This window comes from Myotis daubentonii, chromosome 1, assembly GCF_963259705.1.
Source record: "Myotis daubentonii chromosome 1, mMyoDau2.1, whole genome shotgun sequence".
Classification (NCBI taxonomy): domain Eukaryota; kingdom Metazoa; phylum Chordata; class Mammalia; order Chiroptera; family Vespertilionidae; genus Myotis; species Myotis daubentonii.
Genome location: NC_081840.1, coordinates 140540888 through 140558407, shown reverse-complemented (window position 1 = coordinate 140558407; position 17520 = coordinate 140540888). Strand labels below are relative to the sequence as shown.

At 40.4% G+C, this 17520-nt stretch overlaps 1 protein-coding gene across 1 annotated transcript in view; it reads right to left on the bottom strand.

Annotated features, from left to right (window-relative positions):
• MYO3A (myosin IIIA) overlaps positions 1-2181 on the bottom strand; it is a 213019-nt gene extending 210838 nt beyond the window's left edge. Inside the window, exon 1 of the mRNA XM_059660968.1 lies at positions 2009-2181. Within this exon, the coding sequence (XP_059516951.1) occupies positions 2009-2176 (168 nt within the window). The 5' untranslated portion in view covers positions 2177-2181. The remainder of the gene's footprint in view (positions 1-2008) is intronic.
• Positions 2182-17520: the final 15339 nt, after the last annotated feature.

The window sequence follows — 17520 nt, the reverse complement described above, 5'->3', positions numbered from 1 at the left end:
TGCTACCTCCCGATCCTGCTCATTCCAGCCTTATTTTTAGAGAGAAATTCAGTAGTTCGAAATCCATAATAATGAGACCCTTTTAATAAAAAAGCCACTCTGTGAAATGCTTGGATGCATTTAAATTTATTTTATTTAGATTATAATCTCTTGGTTATAAATCTTTTTTATTTGACTTGTGGCATGATGGATGAAGAGTAAATAATTCTTAGAAAACCACATAGGTACTATGACAAGAATAAAAGCAGCAAAATTTCATACTAGAGCTATGCAATCAATATGTTCCATTAAAGCAATACAACAAAGCATGATTTATTAGGTTAGTAGTATACCAAACATGACTATATTATGAAAGCCATCTGTTCTTCTCCATTAAGAAGTAAGGAATGGGAGAGAGACACTGACTATAGAATCAGACCATGGGATCTGTCTGGAATATTTTCTCTTGTCACCATGAACCCCGATCCCTAATCGCAAAGACTAGAGGAGAGAGGTACAGTCACTTTGGTACAGCTTAACTTGGGTCTCTCTTCCCTTAGTTTAAATGGTAAGAACTTTCCAATAGGGAAATGAGAAGACATTCCACATCAGTTAAGACTAAGCATAGTGCTACTCATTATTTTTCCTCATTATCACCTAATTACGGGGTGGCGGGGGGAGACACAACTCACACTCTTTCTTCTTTACTCAAAATAATATGAAACACTATAGTCAGCATGAGTTTAGTAGAAATAAACTATGCAAAAAAAAAATCAATCTTAAGATGAACAGTGGCCCAGAGACCTTTTGCAGCGACCTCCAGTTTTGTTAGTGGGAGGAGGACTGGGACTCGGATGTCCCCTACCACAAACCACATCATTTATATCGGGCTACATTCCCATCACGTGTGCAAGAGTGATATAAATGGAGAAGCGGCTTTCAACAGAAGTCTGGGGATTACGTGATCACTGAGCTCATTCCTGCTCATCCCTGTGCTGTGGGAGAGCTACATATCTCCCAGTAGCTGAAAATGCTTCAAAAGAGCCAGCTCACATTCCCAGAAGACAGAATCTTGTCAATCTCCTCATGCTATTCAGGGCAAAGAAAGACTTAGTAGGTTCCCTTATCACAACTGCTATTCCAGAAAAAGTAAAGGGAGATCCCATTCGGGCATTGCTTAAACACACAGAACATGAAATTCAGTTCTTCACAAGGAACCGCAACCTGATTACAAATGAACACTGTTGAAATTATTTAAGCAAACCTGAAAATTAATTTCCCTTCTCTGAATGAAATTTAATTTTTTTCAATCCTCACTTGAGGATATGTGTTTTTATTGATTTTAGAGAGAGAGGAGGGGAGAGAGAGAGGGAGGGATGGGGGGAGGGAGAAAGGGAGGGGGGAGAGAGAGAAAGAGAGAGAGAGAGAGAGAGAGGAAGGAAGGGAGGGGGGAGGGAGGGAGGGAGAAAAAAGATCCATATAAGAGAGAAACATTGATCATTTGTCTCCTGCACATACCTGGACCAGACATTAAACCTGCAACCTGGGTATGTGCCCCACCGGGAATCAAACCCACAACCTTTCAGTGTATGGGAAGATGCTCCAAGAAACCGAGGCACAGTGGCCAAGACCGAAATTTAATTTAAAAAGAAATATCCTGGCTTGGCTTAAGAAAAATTCTTCCTGCAGCCTGAATAAATGCAAGAAGAAAAGGAGATCTGGTCCTGATGACATGTGAGGACTACTTCTAAACCCATGGGTCTATTATTACAACTTTTTGAAATCTAAAATAATATTAAATGAACTATTGAGCTGCTGTGAGCTGTATTTATTTGTATTATATATTTATTAATTTATCAAATATTTCTTGGGCCTTATATGTTAAGCATACAAACAAGGAAAATCTAACAATCAGACTTTTTTCCCCACATTTTCTTCAAATTGAAATAAATAAATCAAGATAAGGTACTTACAGACTTTTTGCAGACAAAAACAAAGTTAATCACATGATAAAAACAATGTGACTTACATGAATCGGATCCAGAATTTTGACTGCTGCTTTTTGGCCATTTTTCTTATTCAACACTTTAAAAACTTTCCCGTAAGTTCCTTTGCCAATTGTTTCGGTGATTTCCCATGTATCAGAAGGATCAGGAAAGTTATCAAAGATGATTGTTTTTCCAATTAATGGAAGCATCTCAAAAGTTTAAATCACTGGACTGGAGAGAAAAAGTACAGAGTTTCATCTCCATTTGATTGGGATATTAAATAGCACACATAAACTCATGGGAAATTATTTAATATTTTCACTGATATGATGGAAAATATACATCAATAACCAAATGTACTTAGAGTCAAGGAAAATTTTAATTTCAATTCTTTTTTGCAAACAGATTAATATGAGTTTAATAATGCTTTGTAAGCAAGGCTTTATTTCTATGTTTAATATAGTCCCATATTAATTACTGTTCATTCTCTTCAGATTAGAATAAGAGGTCTGTATTTAAATCATTTTATCTACTACTTTCTACACAGGTATAAAAAATTTTAGCATGTTTAGAGATGATAAAATTCGACTTCTTCATAAAAGCAAATCCTCGCTTTAAAGTGTTCTTTTCTTTTAACACTTCTCTATATAAAACCCAATAATGGGTCCTCCCACATTGCTTTTAGGAATAAATTTCTTTAACATAACCTACCAGGTCCTTTAAAATATGGCTCTTGCTTAATTGTCTAGCCTTGGGTAGCTACACTTTTCTCATCTATATTATAAAAGGCCAATGGCCGTAACACCATAACAACCAAACAACTGGTCACCAGGAGGTGCATTGATGGGTCTTGTGGCATGGCGGGTCTTGGTCGTGCGGCACGGCAAGTCGTGCAACATGGCAGGTTTCTGGTCTTGTGCAATTTCACACGCTGTGCCTCTAGTATACCATAATACAGCCACTCAGGATCCTTCAGGTCCTTTCTTTCTGCTTGAGAATCTTAATATACACTATTTCTTCCCACCATTCTTTGTTAAATTCAAACTCCTACTTATCTTTCAGCTCTTAGCTTATATGTCACTTCCTCAAAATGTGACCACTCTCCATCCCATTTGGGTTGCATGATCCACCTCTGTACTCCAACAGCATGCTGCACCTACCTTTATCTGATAACTACAGGCCTAGTGCATGAAAATTTGTGAACTCAGGGGTGTCCCTCAGTCCGGCCTGTGCCCTCTCGCAGTCTGGGACCCCTCAGGGGATGTCCACCTGCTGGCTTAGGCCCATTCCCTGGGGGATCAGGCCTAAGCTGGCAGTCAGGCAGCTCTCTGGCAACCCAGGAGCCCGCGGGGGATGTCCACCTGCCACGGAGGTTGGGCCTAAACCATTAGTCAGACATCCTTAGTGCTGCCGTGGAGGTGGGAGAGGCTCCAACCACCGCTGCTGCACTGGCCAGCCATGACTGGCTTCTGGCTGAGTGGCGCTCCCCCTGTGGAAGTGCACTGAGCACCAGGGGGCAGCTCCTGTGTTAAGAGTCTGCCCCCCTGGTGGTCAGCGTGCATCATAGTGACCGATCATTCCGTCATTAGGGGCAATTTGCATATTACCCTTTTATTAGATAGGATACTATATGCCCAGCACATGGCACAGGGCTGGAATAATTAGAAGAATGTGGCCAATGAGGTCAGGCTTTAAAAAGAAGATTTTATGTATAACTTGAGATAAGATCCCAAGTTTCTGACTTCTAAGTAGATATTTTTTACCTTCCACTTTCTCCCTATATTACATTCAACCATTTTCATGAAATTAAAAAAAGAAAGAAATAGAAAGAGCTCTGGCACTTCAGTCCATGAAATTCACTTGTCTGACCACAACTTTCAATCTCATCCACACTACTAATACATTCCTCACTATCAGACATCTTCAGTCTTCATTCCCTCTTTATTTTCTTCTTCCCCAGCATAAATTCTACAGCTTGAATGATGGTGACTTTCTTGAAAACACCTTCAACACTTGTTCCTCTCTTTCTTCACCATAATCTCCTGAGATAAACTCAACTCTTGATAAACACTGTACCTTCTTGTCACCTGTCCCTGTATCTAGAGAAAACCACACAACTAGCTTCACTTTAAATTCAGGATTAAAAAAAGCTATAAGTTAGACCCTCAAAAAACTGCATTTTCTTGGTCTGCCTTTTCTTTTATTTTTGGAGTGACTATCTTACAATGATCTCATTACATTTTTATCGCCTCAAATTGTTCCCTCTTTACTATCCATACACTCCCACAAAACTTCCCAATTGATGCCCCCATTAATTGAAAAATGGAACCAATAATATATTCCTTAATTTTCTCATCTCAAAAACTACAAACCGATGTACATCAAACACAGTGAGTTCATTCAGATCATCAGCAACTGCTGTTTGGCCTCAATTAATCTTGTCCTTTGGTTCCTTGTCAGCTCAGACAACTCTTTCTTAGAACAAATCTTTCCTGGCCAACCTATGTAAAGATAGCTTTCCCCATGACAAGAGCATATAGACTTTGCTATTTTTACTGCTGTATCTACAATTCCCAGAACAATGTCTAACACATAGTAGGCAATCAGTGAATACTGGCTAAATGGGAAAAAGTTTATTCATTTGTTAATTCTGCCAGCAGAGATCTTATCTACCTTGTTCACTTCCAAATCTAATAATGCCTAATAGCCTGGCACAAAATAGAAGTTAAATATAGCTGTTGAATAAATGAATCAATATGGTTCTTCAAACAAGTGTTTTTGAAAAAGAGGAGAGAAATTAGGATTATGGAGAGCTGAAAAGAATTTTTGAATCTAAACAAAAGAGGATCTTATTCTGATTCATTATCTGTAAGAGCACATCATCAAGTAAATGGCTATGAATACCTGCTAAAACTTATATCACCACATAAAAACACACTCATGAATAGTTCTTAGAACACTTAATTTTTATGAAATGTGTGCCTTTAATCTGAATGCAAAAAAAAAATGAAAAACCAAGTAGGAAATAATAAGCATCCACTTGAGTGATTTCACTATCAATGGCAGGATAACTACTTCTATCTATCTACTTGAGTCATGCAAATAGCATTTATGCCACCCAACTAATGTAAAAGTTAGACCAAAAGACTGGCTTAAATCTTGTTAAATACCTGAAATGGGAGTTTTCAACCATTAGAAACATTCTTTATATGGAATATTTGCTTTCAAGCAGTAATATTATTGAACACAATTTTAATTTCTGTTATATTATTAGGACTTAACTATTGGTCTTTAAATATACAGTTGTAAAAATTTAATTAAAAAGTGATGAACACCAAATGAATGTAAAGTATTTTAGAGATAGGCAACTCATGGATAGATAAATTTAAAACTATAATATAGTATGAATAGTGATAAATAATAGAAATATGCATAAAGTACTATAGTAGCCTAGGTCAAGAAGCAATTAATTCTGAAGTGATAATGAAAAGATACAGAAAATAAGCAGTATTAGAACTGGACATTAACCATGAGCAGGAGTTTACCTACAATACAATTTCCTTTTTAAAAGTCCTCAACCAGACAAATATTTAAAGCAGTGCACTGCTTTATTATAAAACACCCTATCTAATAAAAGAGAAACATGGTAATTAGCGTACATCTGCTACCCTTCCCATTGGCTAATCAGCAAGATATGCAAATTAACTGTCAGCCAAGAAGGCAATCGGCAGCCAGGCAGCTTGAAACTAACATGAGGCTTGCTTGCTTCAGTGACGGAGGAAACCAACGTTCCCCGCCTGCCTTGCCGACCTCTGAGCTTGCAGTTTGAAACATAGTTACAAATATAGACGCTAAACAAAACCCCAGAAACCTGCTTTCAGCGAGCCGGGATCTCAGAGCTGGAGTTGATACAGTGTTTCGATTATAGAACACAAACAAACCAGATACCTGCTTTCAGCAGCAGAGGCCTCAGAGCTGGAGCCAGAGCTAAAGCTGACCCAGAATTAAAAAAAAAGAAAAAAAGGAGCAGTTGGGAGCTTCAGTCACCTGCCAGCCTGAAAACAGCCCTCAGCCCCTCACCCAGACTGGCCAGGCACCCCAGTGGGGACCCCCACCCTGAAGGGTGTGTGACCAGCTGCAAACAGCCATCATCCCCTCACCCAGGCTGGCCAGGCACCCCAGTGGGGACCCCCACCCTGATCCAGGACACCCTTCAGGGCAAACCAGCTGGCCCCCACCCATGTACCAGGCCTCTACACTATATAGTAAAAGGGTAATATGCCTCCCAGCACCAGGATCAGCGGAGACGAGAGGCCTCCTGGCACCGGGATCAGTGTGACAGGGGGCAGCGCCCAAACCCCCTGATCGCCCTGCGGCTCTGTGTGTGACAGGGGGCGGGGCCACAAGCTCCCTATCCGCCCTGCTCTGTTCGTGATAGGGGAAGGCGCCCCAACCTCCTGATCAGCCCTGCTCTGTGCCTGATAGGGGGGAGCTCCCCAACCCCTGATTGCCCTGCGGCTCTGTGTGTGACAGTGTGCGGCGCCCCAACCCCCTGATCGGCCCTACTCTGTGTGTGACAGGTTGCGGCGCCCGAAGCCCCCCCCCCCAACATGGGCCCTGCTCTGTGTGTGACAGGGTAGAGCCATAACCTCCCCATCAGCCCTGCCCTGAGTGTGAGAGTGGCGGCGCCCCAACCCCCTGATCGGCCTTGCTCTGTGTGTGATAGAGGGCTGCGCCCCAACGCCCCCCCCGCCACGGGCCCTGCTCTGTGTGTGATGGGGTAGAGCCATAACCTCCCCATCAGCCCTGCCCTGAGTGTGAGAGTGGCGGCGCCCCAACCCCCTGATCTGCCCTGCTCTGTGTGTGACAGGGGGCGGTGCCCCAACTCCCCTATCGGCCCTACTCTGTGAGTGACAGGGGGGAGGTCCCCAACCCCCTGCTTGACCCTGCTCTGTGCATGACAGGGTATGGAGCCCCAACCCCCTGATTGGCCCTGCTCTGTGCGTGACAGGCGGTGGCGCCGCAACCTTCCCATTGACCCTGCCTTGAGTGTGACAGGGGGCGGTGCCCCAACCCCCCAATGGGCCCTACCCTGAGCGTGACTGAGGGTGGCATCACAACCTCCCAATCTGCCCTGCTCTGTGCATGACAGGGGGCGGCGCCCCAACTCCCCAATCGGCCCTGCTCTGAGTCCGACCAGGGGCTGCACCTAGGGATTGGGCCTGCCCTCTGCCACCTGGGAGCAGGCCTAAGCCAGCAGGTCATTATCTCCCGAGGGGTCCCAGACTGCGAGAGAGCACAGGCCAGGTTGAGGGACCGCCCTTCCCCGCCGAGTGCACAAATTTTTGTGCACCGGGCCTTTAGTTATAAAATAATAATCACAGGAATGACAAAAGCACAGGCATTTTGGAGTCAGAATATACATAGTCAAATACCATTAAAAACAAACAAATAAAACTCCCAGCAAGTGGTTAAAATAAAGCCTAAAATGCCTTTCTAAAAGTCAAACATTAAAGAATTCCGAGAATTAAAATAGAAGCAAGTCTTCTGACTCCTAAACTATACTTTTCCCACTCTACACAGTTGTTTATTCTCTAAGAATAAATCATTACAGTTAGTAAACAACTAATTATTTCATGACTATAGTAAATTACATCTCCATAGCAATAAGCATTCATATTTTTCTAGTCCTTTAGCATTCACAGACTAAAATATAATCCTCTAGCTCATAAAACTAAAACATAATTAAGTTCTTAATTATATAATCATGTGAGGTAAGGAATTATTTGTCATATATATTTGCAGTATTTTCATATATGTATTTGCCACAATTCTGAAGTTACTTACAAAGCTACATATAAAAAATTAAAAATCATCTTTTTTATTTGATTTATTATATGTTCAGTTGTTGGGTTATTTTTCATGATAGAAAAAAAAACAACCATAATATAATGTCAGGATCTTGACATTCATCTTAACAATTATTCTGACTGCTTTTGTAAACCTGCACTGTTTTTTTCCTTTTTTTTTTTTATTGATTAAGGTATTTCATATGTGTCCATATCCCCCCATTGCCCCTCCACCCCACTCCCGTACATGCCCTCATCCTCCTGCTATCTCTGTCCATTGGTTATGCTTATATGCATGCATACAATTCTTTTGGTTGATCTCTCCCCTTTACCCCCACCCTCCCCTACCCTCCCTCTGAGGTTTGAGCATCTGATAGATGCTTCTCTGTTTCTGGATTTGTCTTTGTTAATCAGTTTATGTTGTTCATTATAATCCGCAAATGAGTGAGTTCATGTGATATCTGTCTTTCTCTGACTGACTTATTTCACTTAGTTTTATAAAATAAACAAACTGCCTTCATGCTCATTCTAAAACATAGCAGGAATGATCTCCCATTGAGCTCTCCCTTCCATCTGCCTGGAATGCTCTTGCTCCAGATATCCACATGACCTTCAAGTCTTACATCAGCATCAGCAATCTTCTCAGTAAGTACTATCCTGACCATCCTATTTAAAATCTCTTCCTGCCCCCACTTCACCTCGTCCTGCCTCCCAACTCCTGGTCCACCTTAACCAGCTCTATTTTCATAGCACTTATTACATCCTAATACACTGCATCACCTCTTGTTTATTATGTTTTATTCATTGTTTTTCTACACTACAGAATGCAAGCTCTGTGAGGATTGAATGTAAGCTCCACCTGAATAGAAAATTTTATCCAGGTTGTTCACTAATGTATTCCAAATTCAGGCACAGAAGAGGTACTCTACAAGAATTTGTTGAATATTTGATACAAATGAATAGAACAGTATATAAAAAATTTTCAGATGGTTTTACCAGTGAATTCTATCGAACACTCAAGAGACTAGAGGTAGAGAAAACAATTGAGAGTATTTATGAAGATATAAAAATTATAAAAAAGAACCAAGAAGAAAGTCTGGATATAAAAAATAAAGTAACTGAATTGAAAAATTTCCTAGAGTGCCTCAATATCAGACTTGGATAGATAGAAGAAAGTCAGTGAACTTGAAAAAAAAGAAGAAAGAATGAAGAAAAGTGAATTGAACCTGAGGGACTTCTGCAATACATCAGGCATTATAATACACTAGAGGCCCACTGCATAAAAATTTGTGCACTCAGGAGGGTCCCTCAGCCCCGCCTGTGCCCTTTCGCATTCTGGGACCCCTCGGGGGATGACCAACTGCTGGCTTAGGCCCGCGTCCTGGGGAATTGGGCCTAAGCTGGCAGTCAGACATCCCTCTGGCAGCCCGGCAGCCCTCAGGGGATGTCCACTTGCCAGCAGGGAGCAGGCCTAAGCTGCAGTTGGACATCGTTAGTGCTGCTGAGGAGGCGGGAGAGGCTCCCACCATCACCGCTGTACTGGCAGCCGTCAGCCTGGCTGGTGGCTGAGCAGAGCTCCCCGTGTAGGAGCACACTGACTACCAGGGGGCAGCTCCTGCATTGAGTGTCTGCCCCCTGGTGGTCAGTGTGTGTCATAGTGACCAGTGATTCCCAGTTGCTCTGCTGTTAGAGTCAATTTGCATATTACCCTTTTATTATATAAGATTATATAGGATAGAGGCCTGGTACATGGGTGGGGGCCGGCTGGTTTGCCCTAAAGGATGTCCTAGATAAGGGTAGGGGTCCCACTGGGGTGCCTGGCCAGCCTGGGTAAGGGGCTGAGGGCCGTTTTCAGACTGGCCACACCCTCTTCAGGTTGGGGGTCCTGCTGGGGTGCCTGGCCAGCCTGGGTCAGTGGCTGATGGCTGTTTTCAGGCTGGCTACATCCCCTTCAGGGTAGGGGGTCTTGCTGAGGTGCCTGGCCAGCCTGCGTGAGGGGATGATGGCTGTTTGCAGGCTTGCCAAGCCCCCCAGAGGGGACCTTACCCCATGAGGGTGTGGCCAGCCTGGGGTGAGGGGCTAATAGCTGTTTGCAGGCTGGCCACAGCCCCTTTAGGGTGGGGGGGTCCCTGCTGGGGTTCCTGGCCAGCCTGGGTGAGGGGCTGATGGCTGTTTGCAGGCTGGCCACAGCCCCTTCAGGGTGGGGGTCCCCGCTGGGGTTCCTGGCTAGCCTGGGTGAGGGGCTGATGGCTGTTTGCAGGCTGGCCAAGCCCCCCAGCAGGAACCCTCACCTACGAGTGTGTGGCCATCCTGGGTGAGGGTTCTGATGGCTGTTTGTAGGCTGGCCAAAGTCCCCAGTCACCCAAGCTCCCAGTGGAGGCTTGCTGGAAGCAGGTATCTGGGATTTATTTAGCTTCTCTAATTGAAACTTTGTTGCCTTTTGTGGAGGCCACAGCCGGCCAGAGCAGGTGGGAAGCTTGGCTTCCTCCATCCCCAGGGCTACTAAGTCTCCTGCTTGCTCCAGCTCTGTGGCTGCCGGCAGCCATCTTGGTTGGGTTAATTTGCGTATAGTTGCTCTGATTGGCTGGTGGGCATGGCTTGGGCATAGCGAAGTTATGGTCAATTAGCATCTTTGTCTTTTATTAGTGTAGATAAGTATTATAAGAGTCCTAGAAAAAGAAGAGAGTTATCAAGAGACAAAGACAAAGGAGGAATTCTGAAAGTAGCAAAAGAAAAGTAATCTGTCATTTATAGGAAATCCTCAATAAGATTTCTCAACAGAAACACTGTAAGTCAGAGGCAGTGGAATAATAATACAGGGTGTCCACAAAATATGTATGCACACTTTGAATGATTATAAAGTCAGTGTATAGTAATATACAATTCATTTTCAACATTTTAAAGAATCTAAAAAAATGAATGATTTGTTTTGTCAAATCTCTATTTTCAATTGATGACCATTCTGTTCCAGGCACTGCTGATAACAGAACGCAATGGAATTAAGAATCATTTTGCAGGAGAAACCAAGATGGCAGCATAGGTAAACACCGGAGATTGCTGCCTCGCACAACCACTTCAAAAATACAACTAAAAGACAGAACGGACATCACCCAGAACCACAGGAAGGCTGGATGAGGGGAAATTCTACAACTAGAAGGAAAGAGAAAAGCATACCGAGATTCTGAGGAGGCGCAGTGTGGAAAATACAAAAGTGTGGAGGTGCGTGAGGAGAGGGGTGGCAGCTGAGGGCGCGGTTGTCTGTTTCAATCCGGAGGGAGTCTCAGGCTCTGAGCTCCAGTTCCGGGTGAGTCTCTGGGGACCCAGACTCAAACGGGAGAAGTGGGACTGTCTTGCATCGGTCAGAACTCAAGGGCAGCTTTCTCCCTGAGGTTTGCAGCAGTTGCTAGGACTCTGAGAGGCAGAGCCTTTGGGGACGGGACTGAGAGCAGCCATAACTGCTCGATCCACCCGCCCTGTTGATCCCCTGGGACCTGCCCTGCCCAAGCCCTGCACAGAAGCATTTGAGGAATAGCCTCAGGCAAAGGCTAGATTAGCACCTCCCTAGAGGACAGAAGTTCTCCCACTGCAGACACAGCTGATTCTCACAGCCAGTTGGCCTGGAGATCAAATCCCTCCCAGTGTTACCTACAACAATCAAGGCTTAGCTACAACAAGACTGCGCACAAAGACCACAAGGGGGTGCACCAAGAAAGCATAAAAAATGCGGAGACAAAGAAACAGGACAAAAATGACAGAAATGGAGGATATAGAGTTCAGAACCACACTTTTAAGGTCTCTCAAGAACTGTCTAGAAGCTGCCGATAAACTTAGTAAGGCCTTCGAAAAGACTGGTGAGACTGCTGATAAATATAGTGAGATCCTCAAGAAATCTAATGAGACCCTCGATGTTGAGATAAAGAACCAACTAGAAATTAAGCATACACTGACTGAAATAAAGAATATTATACAGAGGTCCAACAGCAGACCAGAGGAGTGCAAGAATCAAGTCAAAGATTTTAAAAATGAAGAAGCAAAAAACACCCAACCGGAAAAGCAAAATGAAAAAAGAATCCAAAAATACGAAGATAGTGTTAGGAGCCTCTGGGACAGTTTCAAGCGTACCAACATATGAATTATAGGGGTTCCAGAAGATGAGAGAGAGCAAGATATTGAAAACCTATTTGAAGAAATAATGACAGAAAACTTCCCCCACCTGGTGAAAGAAATAGACTTACAGGTCCAGAAAGCGCAGAGAACCCCAAACAAAAAGAATCCAAAGAGGACCACACCAAGACACATCATATTAAAATGCCAAGAGCAAAAGAAAAAGAGAGAATCTTAAAAGCAGCAAGAGAAAGAAACTCAGTTACCTACAAGGGAATACCCATACGATTGTCAGCTGATTTCTCAACAGAAACTTTGCAAGCCAGAAGGGAGTGGCAAGAAATATTCAAAGTGATGAATAGCAAGAACCTACAACCAAGATTACTTTATCCAGCAAAGCTATCATTCAGAATTGAAGGTCAGATAAAGAGCTTCACAGATAAGAAAAAGCTAAAGAAGTTCATCACCACCAAACCAGTATTATATGAAATGCTGAAAGGTATCCTTTAAGAAGAGGAATAAGAAGAAAAAGGTAAAGATACAAATTATGAATAACAAATAGGCATCTATCAACAAGTGAATCTAAGAATCAAGTGAATAAGTAATCTGATGAACAGAATGAACTGGTGATTATAATAGAATCAGGAACATAGAAAGGGAATGGACTGACTATTTTTGGGGGGGAAAGGGTGTGGGGGATGCAGGAAGAGACTGGACAAAAACCGTGCACCTATGGATGAGGACAGTGGGTAGGGAGTGAGGGCGGCGGGTGGGGTGGGAACTGGGAGGAGGGGAGTTATGGGGGAAAAAAGAGGAACAAATGTAATAATCTGAACAATAAAGATTTAATTAAAAAAAAAGAATCATTTTGTTCAGTATTTTGGTGCCCTCAATTCATCGACTGTTGTCAGTTTTGTACTATCTATAAACTTTATCTTTTATGTATCCCCATAAAAAAATGTCTAGTAGCACTTTAGGATAAATTTTCTTTGTTCAAAGCTTAGTCTGGCTTCCCCCATTATTTCAAATGAGTTAAACCAGAAAAGAAGTGTAAATTAAGCTAGTGATTATCAGCTGGTAAAGTGTATATACATTTTTTAGGACACCCTATATTTTAATGTGCTGGGGGGAACACACCTTGTCACCTGAAAATTTTATATCAGGAAAAACTGTCCTTCAAAAATGAGAAAGAAATGAACACTTTACCAAATAAACCAAAGAAGAGGGAGTTCACTACACTAGATTTGTCCCACAAGAAATGCTAAAAAGAGTCCTTCAGACTGAAATGAAAGGATGTTAGACATTATATAATGATAAAAGGATCAATTCACCAAGACAATATAACAATTACAATTATATGCACAAAACATCAGAGCTTTAAAATACATGAAGCAAACATTGACAGACTTTAGTTCTACAGTAATAGTAGAAGACTTCAATACCCCACCTTAAATAATGGATAGAACATTGAAACAGAGATCAATATGGAAATAAAAGATTTGAACACCACTATAGAGCAATTTTATCTAATACAAATATACAGAACACTCCCCCAACCAAAGGAGAATACACATTTTTCTCAAGTGTACATGAAACCTTCTCTAGGATAGACCATATGTTAGGCCACAAAAAAGTCTTCATAAATTTAAAAAGACTAAAAACTTACAAAGTGTCATTTCCAATAAAAAAATGGAATTAAACTAGAAATCGAGAGCAAAAGGAAAATTGGAAAATCCACAAATATATGGAAATTAAAACGCATACTGTTAATCAATGAGTCATACCAGAAATTATAAGAATAATTAGAAAATATCTTAAAGCAAATGATAATAAAAATACAACCTAGAGTTCTGGCCAGTTGCTCAGTGGTTAGAGTGTTGGCCCATGGACTGAAAAGTTATGGGTTTGATTCCAATTCTGGTCAAGAGTACATACATTAGTTACAGGCTTGATCCCCTGTGCTAGTCAGGGTGGGTGCAGGAGGTAACCAATCAATGTGTCTCTCTCCTCAGTGTTTCTCTCTCTCTGTCTCTCCCCCTCCCTTCCACTCTCTCTAAAAATCAATAGAAAAAACATCCTCAGGTAAGGATTAACAACAACAATAATAACAAAATACAACCTAGAAAAACCTATGGGATATAGCAAAAGCAGTGCTCAGAGGCAAACTGATAGCTATAAAAACATGTTAAAATATAATTTCAAATCAATGACTTTACACCTTAACTATAATTAGAATAAGGGGAACAAATTAAACTTAAAGGTAAGAAAATGAAGGATATAATAAATACTAGAGCATAGATAAATAAAATAGAGAACAGAAAAAATACAGAAAATCAACAAAATCAAGAATTGGTTCTTCATAAGCAAAATTGAAAAACCTTTAGGTGTATTGACTAAGAAAAAGAGGGAGAAAACACAAATAACTAAAATTAGAAATGAAAAGGGGACATTATTACTGATTTCACAAAATAGAAAAGATTATAAGATAATACTATGATCAATTGAATGCCAACATAATAAATAAATTAGGCAAAATAGACAAATTCCTAGAAACACACAACCTACCAGGACTGAATCGTGAAGAAATAAAAAATCTAAATAGACCTATAACTAATAAGGAAATTTAATCAGTAATCAAACTCCCCAAATCTCTCAATAAAAATAAAAGCAGCCCAGGGCTAGATTGCTTTACTGCTGAAGCTACCAAGCATTTAATAAAGAATTAACACCAATCCTTCTCAAACTATCCTAAAATGTTCAAGACAGGGAATACTTAACTCACTCTATGAGGCCAACATTACCCTCACAGCAGATCCAAAGACACTACAATAAAAGAAAACTGCAGACCAATATCCCCATAAACACTAATACAGAAATCCATAAAAAGAAATACCAGCTCACTTAATTCAATAGCATATTAAAAGGATCATATGCAATGAACAAATGGGATTTTCCTCGAATGCAAGAATGGTTCTAAGTATGAAAATCAATGTAATACACCATAATAACAAAATGAAAGAGGAAAAACAAATAATTTAAATTGATGCAGAAGAAAACATTTGATAAAATTCAACACCCTTTCAAGATAAAAAACAACAAACACTCAAAGTAAGGAAATTACCTGAATATACCTGGTAAGAAAGGCCATATACTGAAAAACTACAGCTAACATCATACACAGTGATGAAAACTAAAAGCCTGTCCTTTAAGATCAGAACCAGTCAAGAATACCTACTTTAGGAATTTCTATCCAAGACAGTACTGGCAGTCAAATAAACAAATAAAAGGTATCCAAATTGGAAAAGAACAAAATTATCTTTATTCACAGGTGACTTAATTATATATCTAAAAAACCCTAAAGTACCCACACACAAAAATACTTTGAGAACTAATAAATGAATTCAGGAAAGTTGCGGGATGCAAAATCACTGTGCAAAAATCAGTTGCATTTCTATACACTAACAATAAACCTGAAAAGGAAATTAGGAAAACAATTCTATTTACAACAGCACCAGAAAGAATAAAACACTTACGAATAAAATTTCACCAGGGAAGCAAAAGACTTATACAGTGAAAACTACAAAATATTGTTGAAATGTAAAAAGATACAAATAAATGAAAGACATCCCATGTTCGTGTATTAGAAGACTTGATATTAAGATGTCAATAATATCCAAAGTGATCTATAGATTCAGTTCATTCCCCCATCAAAATTCTAATGAGATTTTTTGCAAAAAAAAAAAAAAAATCACCCTAAATTGCAAAGGACCTCCAATAACCCAAATAATCCCTAAAAGAAGAATAAGGTCTCACATTTCTTGATTTCAAAACTTATTACAAAGCTACAATAATGAAAACAGTGTGGTACTGCCATAAAGACAGACATATAGACCAACAGAATAAAACAGAGAGCCCATAAATACAACTTATTATATATGGTCAAATGATTTCTGGCAAGGCTGTCAAGACAATTCAGTGGGGAAAGAATGGTCTTTTCAATAAATGGTGCTGAGAACACTGAATATCCATGTGCGAAAGAAAGAAGTTGAACCTCTCTGTTATACCACATACAAAACTTAACCCCAAATGCGTCAAAGTCCTAAAAATAAGAGCTAAAAGTATAACACTTAGAAGAAGAAAACAAGGGGAGAGCTTTACGACGTTGGATATGGCAATGATTTCTTGGATACGGCACCAACGCACAGGTAATAGGAATAAACAGATCAATTGTACTTCATAAAAACTAAAAACTCTTGTACATCAAAGGGCACTAGCTACAAAGTGAAAAGATAACCGACAGAATAGGAGAAAATATTTGCCAGTCATCTATCTGATAATGGGTTAATATCCAGAATATTTAAGAACTCCTACAACACAACAATAAAATAATAATTTTTTTTAAATGGGCAATGATTTAAATAGATATTTGTCCAAAGAATATATACAAATGGCCAGTTAGCACATAAAATAATGCTCAACATCACTAATCATTAGGGAAATGCAAATCAAAATGATAATGAGATACTTCACAAACATGAGGGTGACTATTATTAAAAAAAGACAAAAAACAGAAAACAAGTGTTGTTGAGGGTGTGGATAATTAAAGCTCTTATGCATTGCTGGTAGAAATGTGAAGTAGTGCAGCTGCTATGAAAAATTGGATGGCAGGTCCTCAAAATAAATGAAGAGCTACCATATAATGGATGCAGCAATTCCACTTCTGGGTATATAACCAAAGGAAATGAAAGCAGAGTCTCAATGAGATATTTGTACATCCATGTTCTTATCAGTACTATTCACAATAGCTAAAAGTTGGAACTAACCCACATGGCCATAAGTGGATGAATGGATAAATAAATGTTATATATACATACAATGGGATATTATTCAGCCTTAAAAGGGAAGGAAATTCTGACACATACTACAACATGGATGAGCTTAGAAGACATTATGCTAACATTGGGCAAACACTGTATGATTCTATTTTATATATAGTACCTGGAATAGTCAAATTCAGAGTCAGAAATTAGAATCATGGTTGCTAAGAGCTGGGGAGAAGAGAAGTGGAAACTATTGCCTAATGGGTAGAGTTTCAGTTTGGGAAGATTAAAAAGTTTTGGAGATGGATGGAGGTATTCACTGTGCAACAATGTAAATGAGCTTAATGCCACGTTAACTGCACATTTAAAATAGTTAAAAGGGGTGCTAGCTGGTTTGGCTCAGTGGATAGAGCATCGGTCCGCACACTGAAGGGTCCCGGGTTTGATTCCGGTCAAAGCCACATGCCTGGGTTGTGGGCTTGATTCCCAGTAGGGGGCTTGCAGGAGGCAGCTGATCGATGATTCCCTCTCATCGTTGTTTCTCTCTCTCTCTCTCTCTGATAAAATAGTTAAAAGGGTAAATTGTATGTAATGTACATTTTACCACAACAAAAATATTACTTAAAATGCAGTATACGAAAACAAAGTAATAAAAAATCTAAAAGTCAAATAGAAAGATATGGAAAGGAGAATGGAATGGTTTGTTTGCTCTCAAATCCATGCATGACCTTCCATGTCCTGAATCTTGGTGGCTAACATTTCAAAACAGTATTTCCCAAA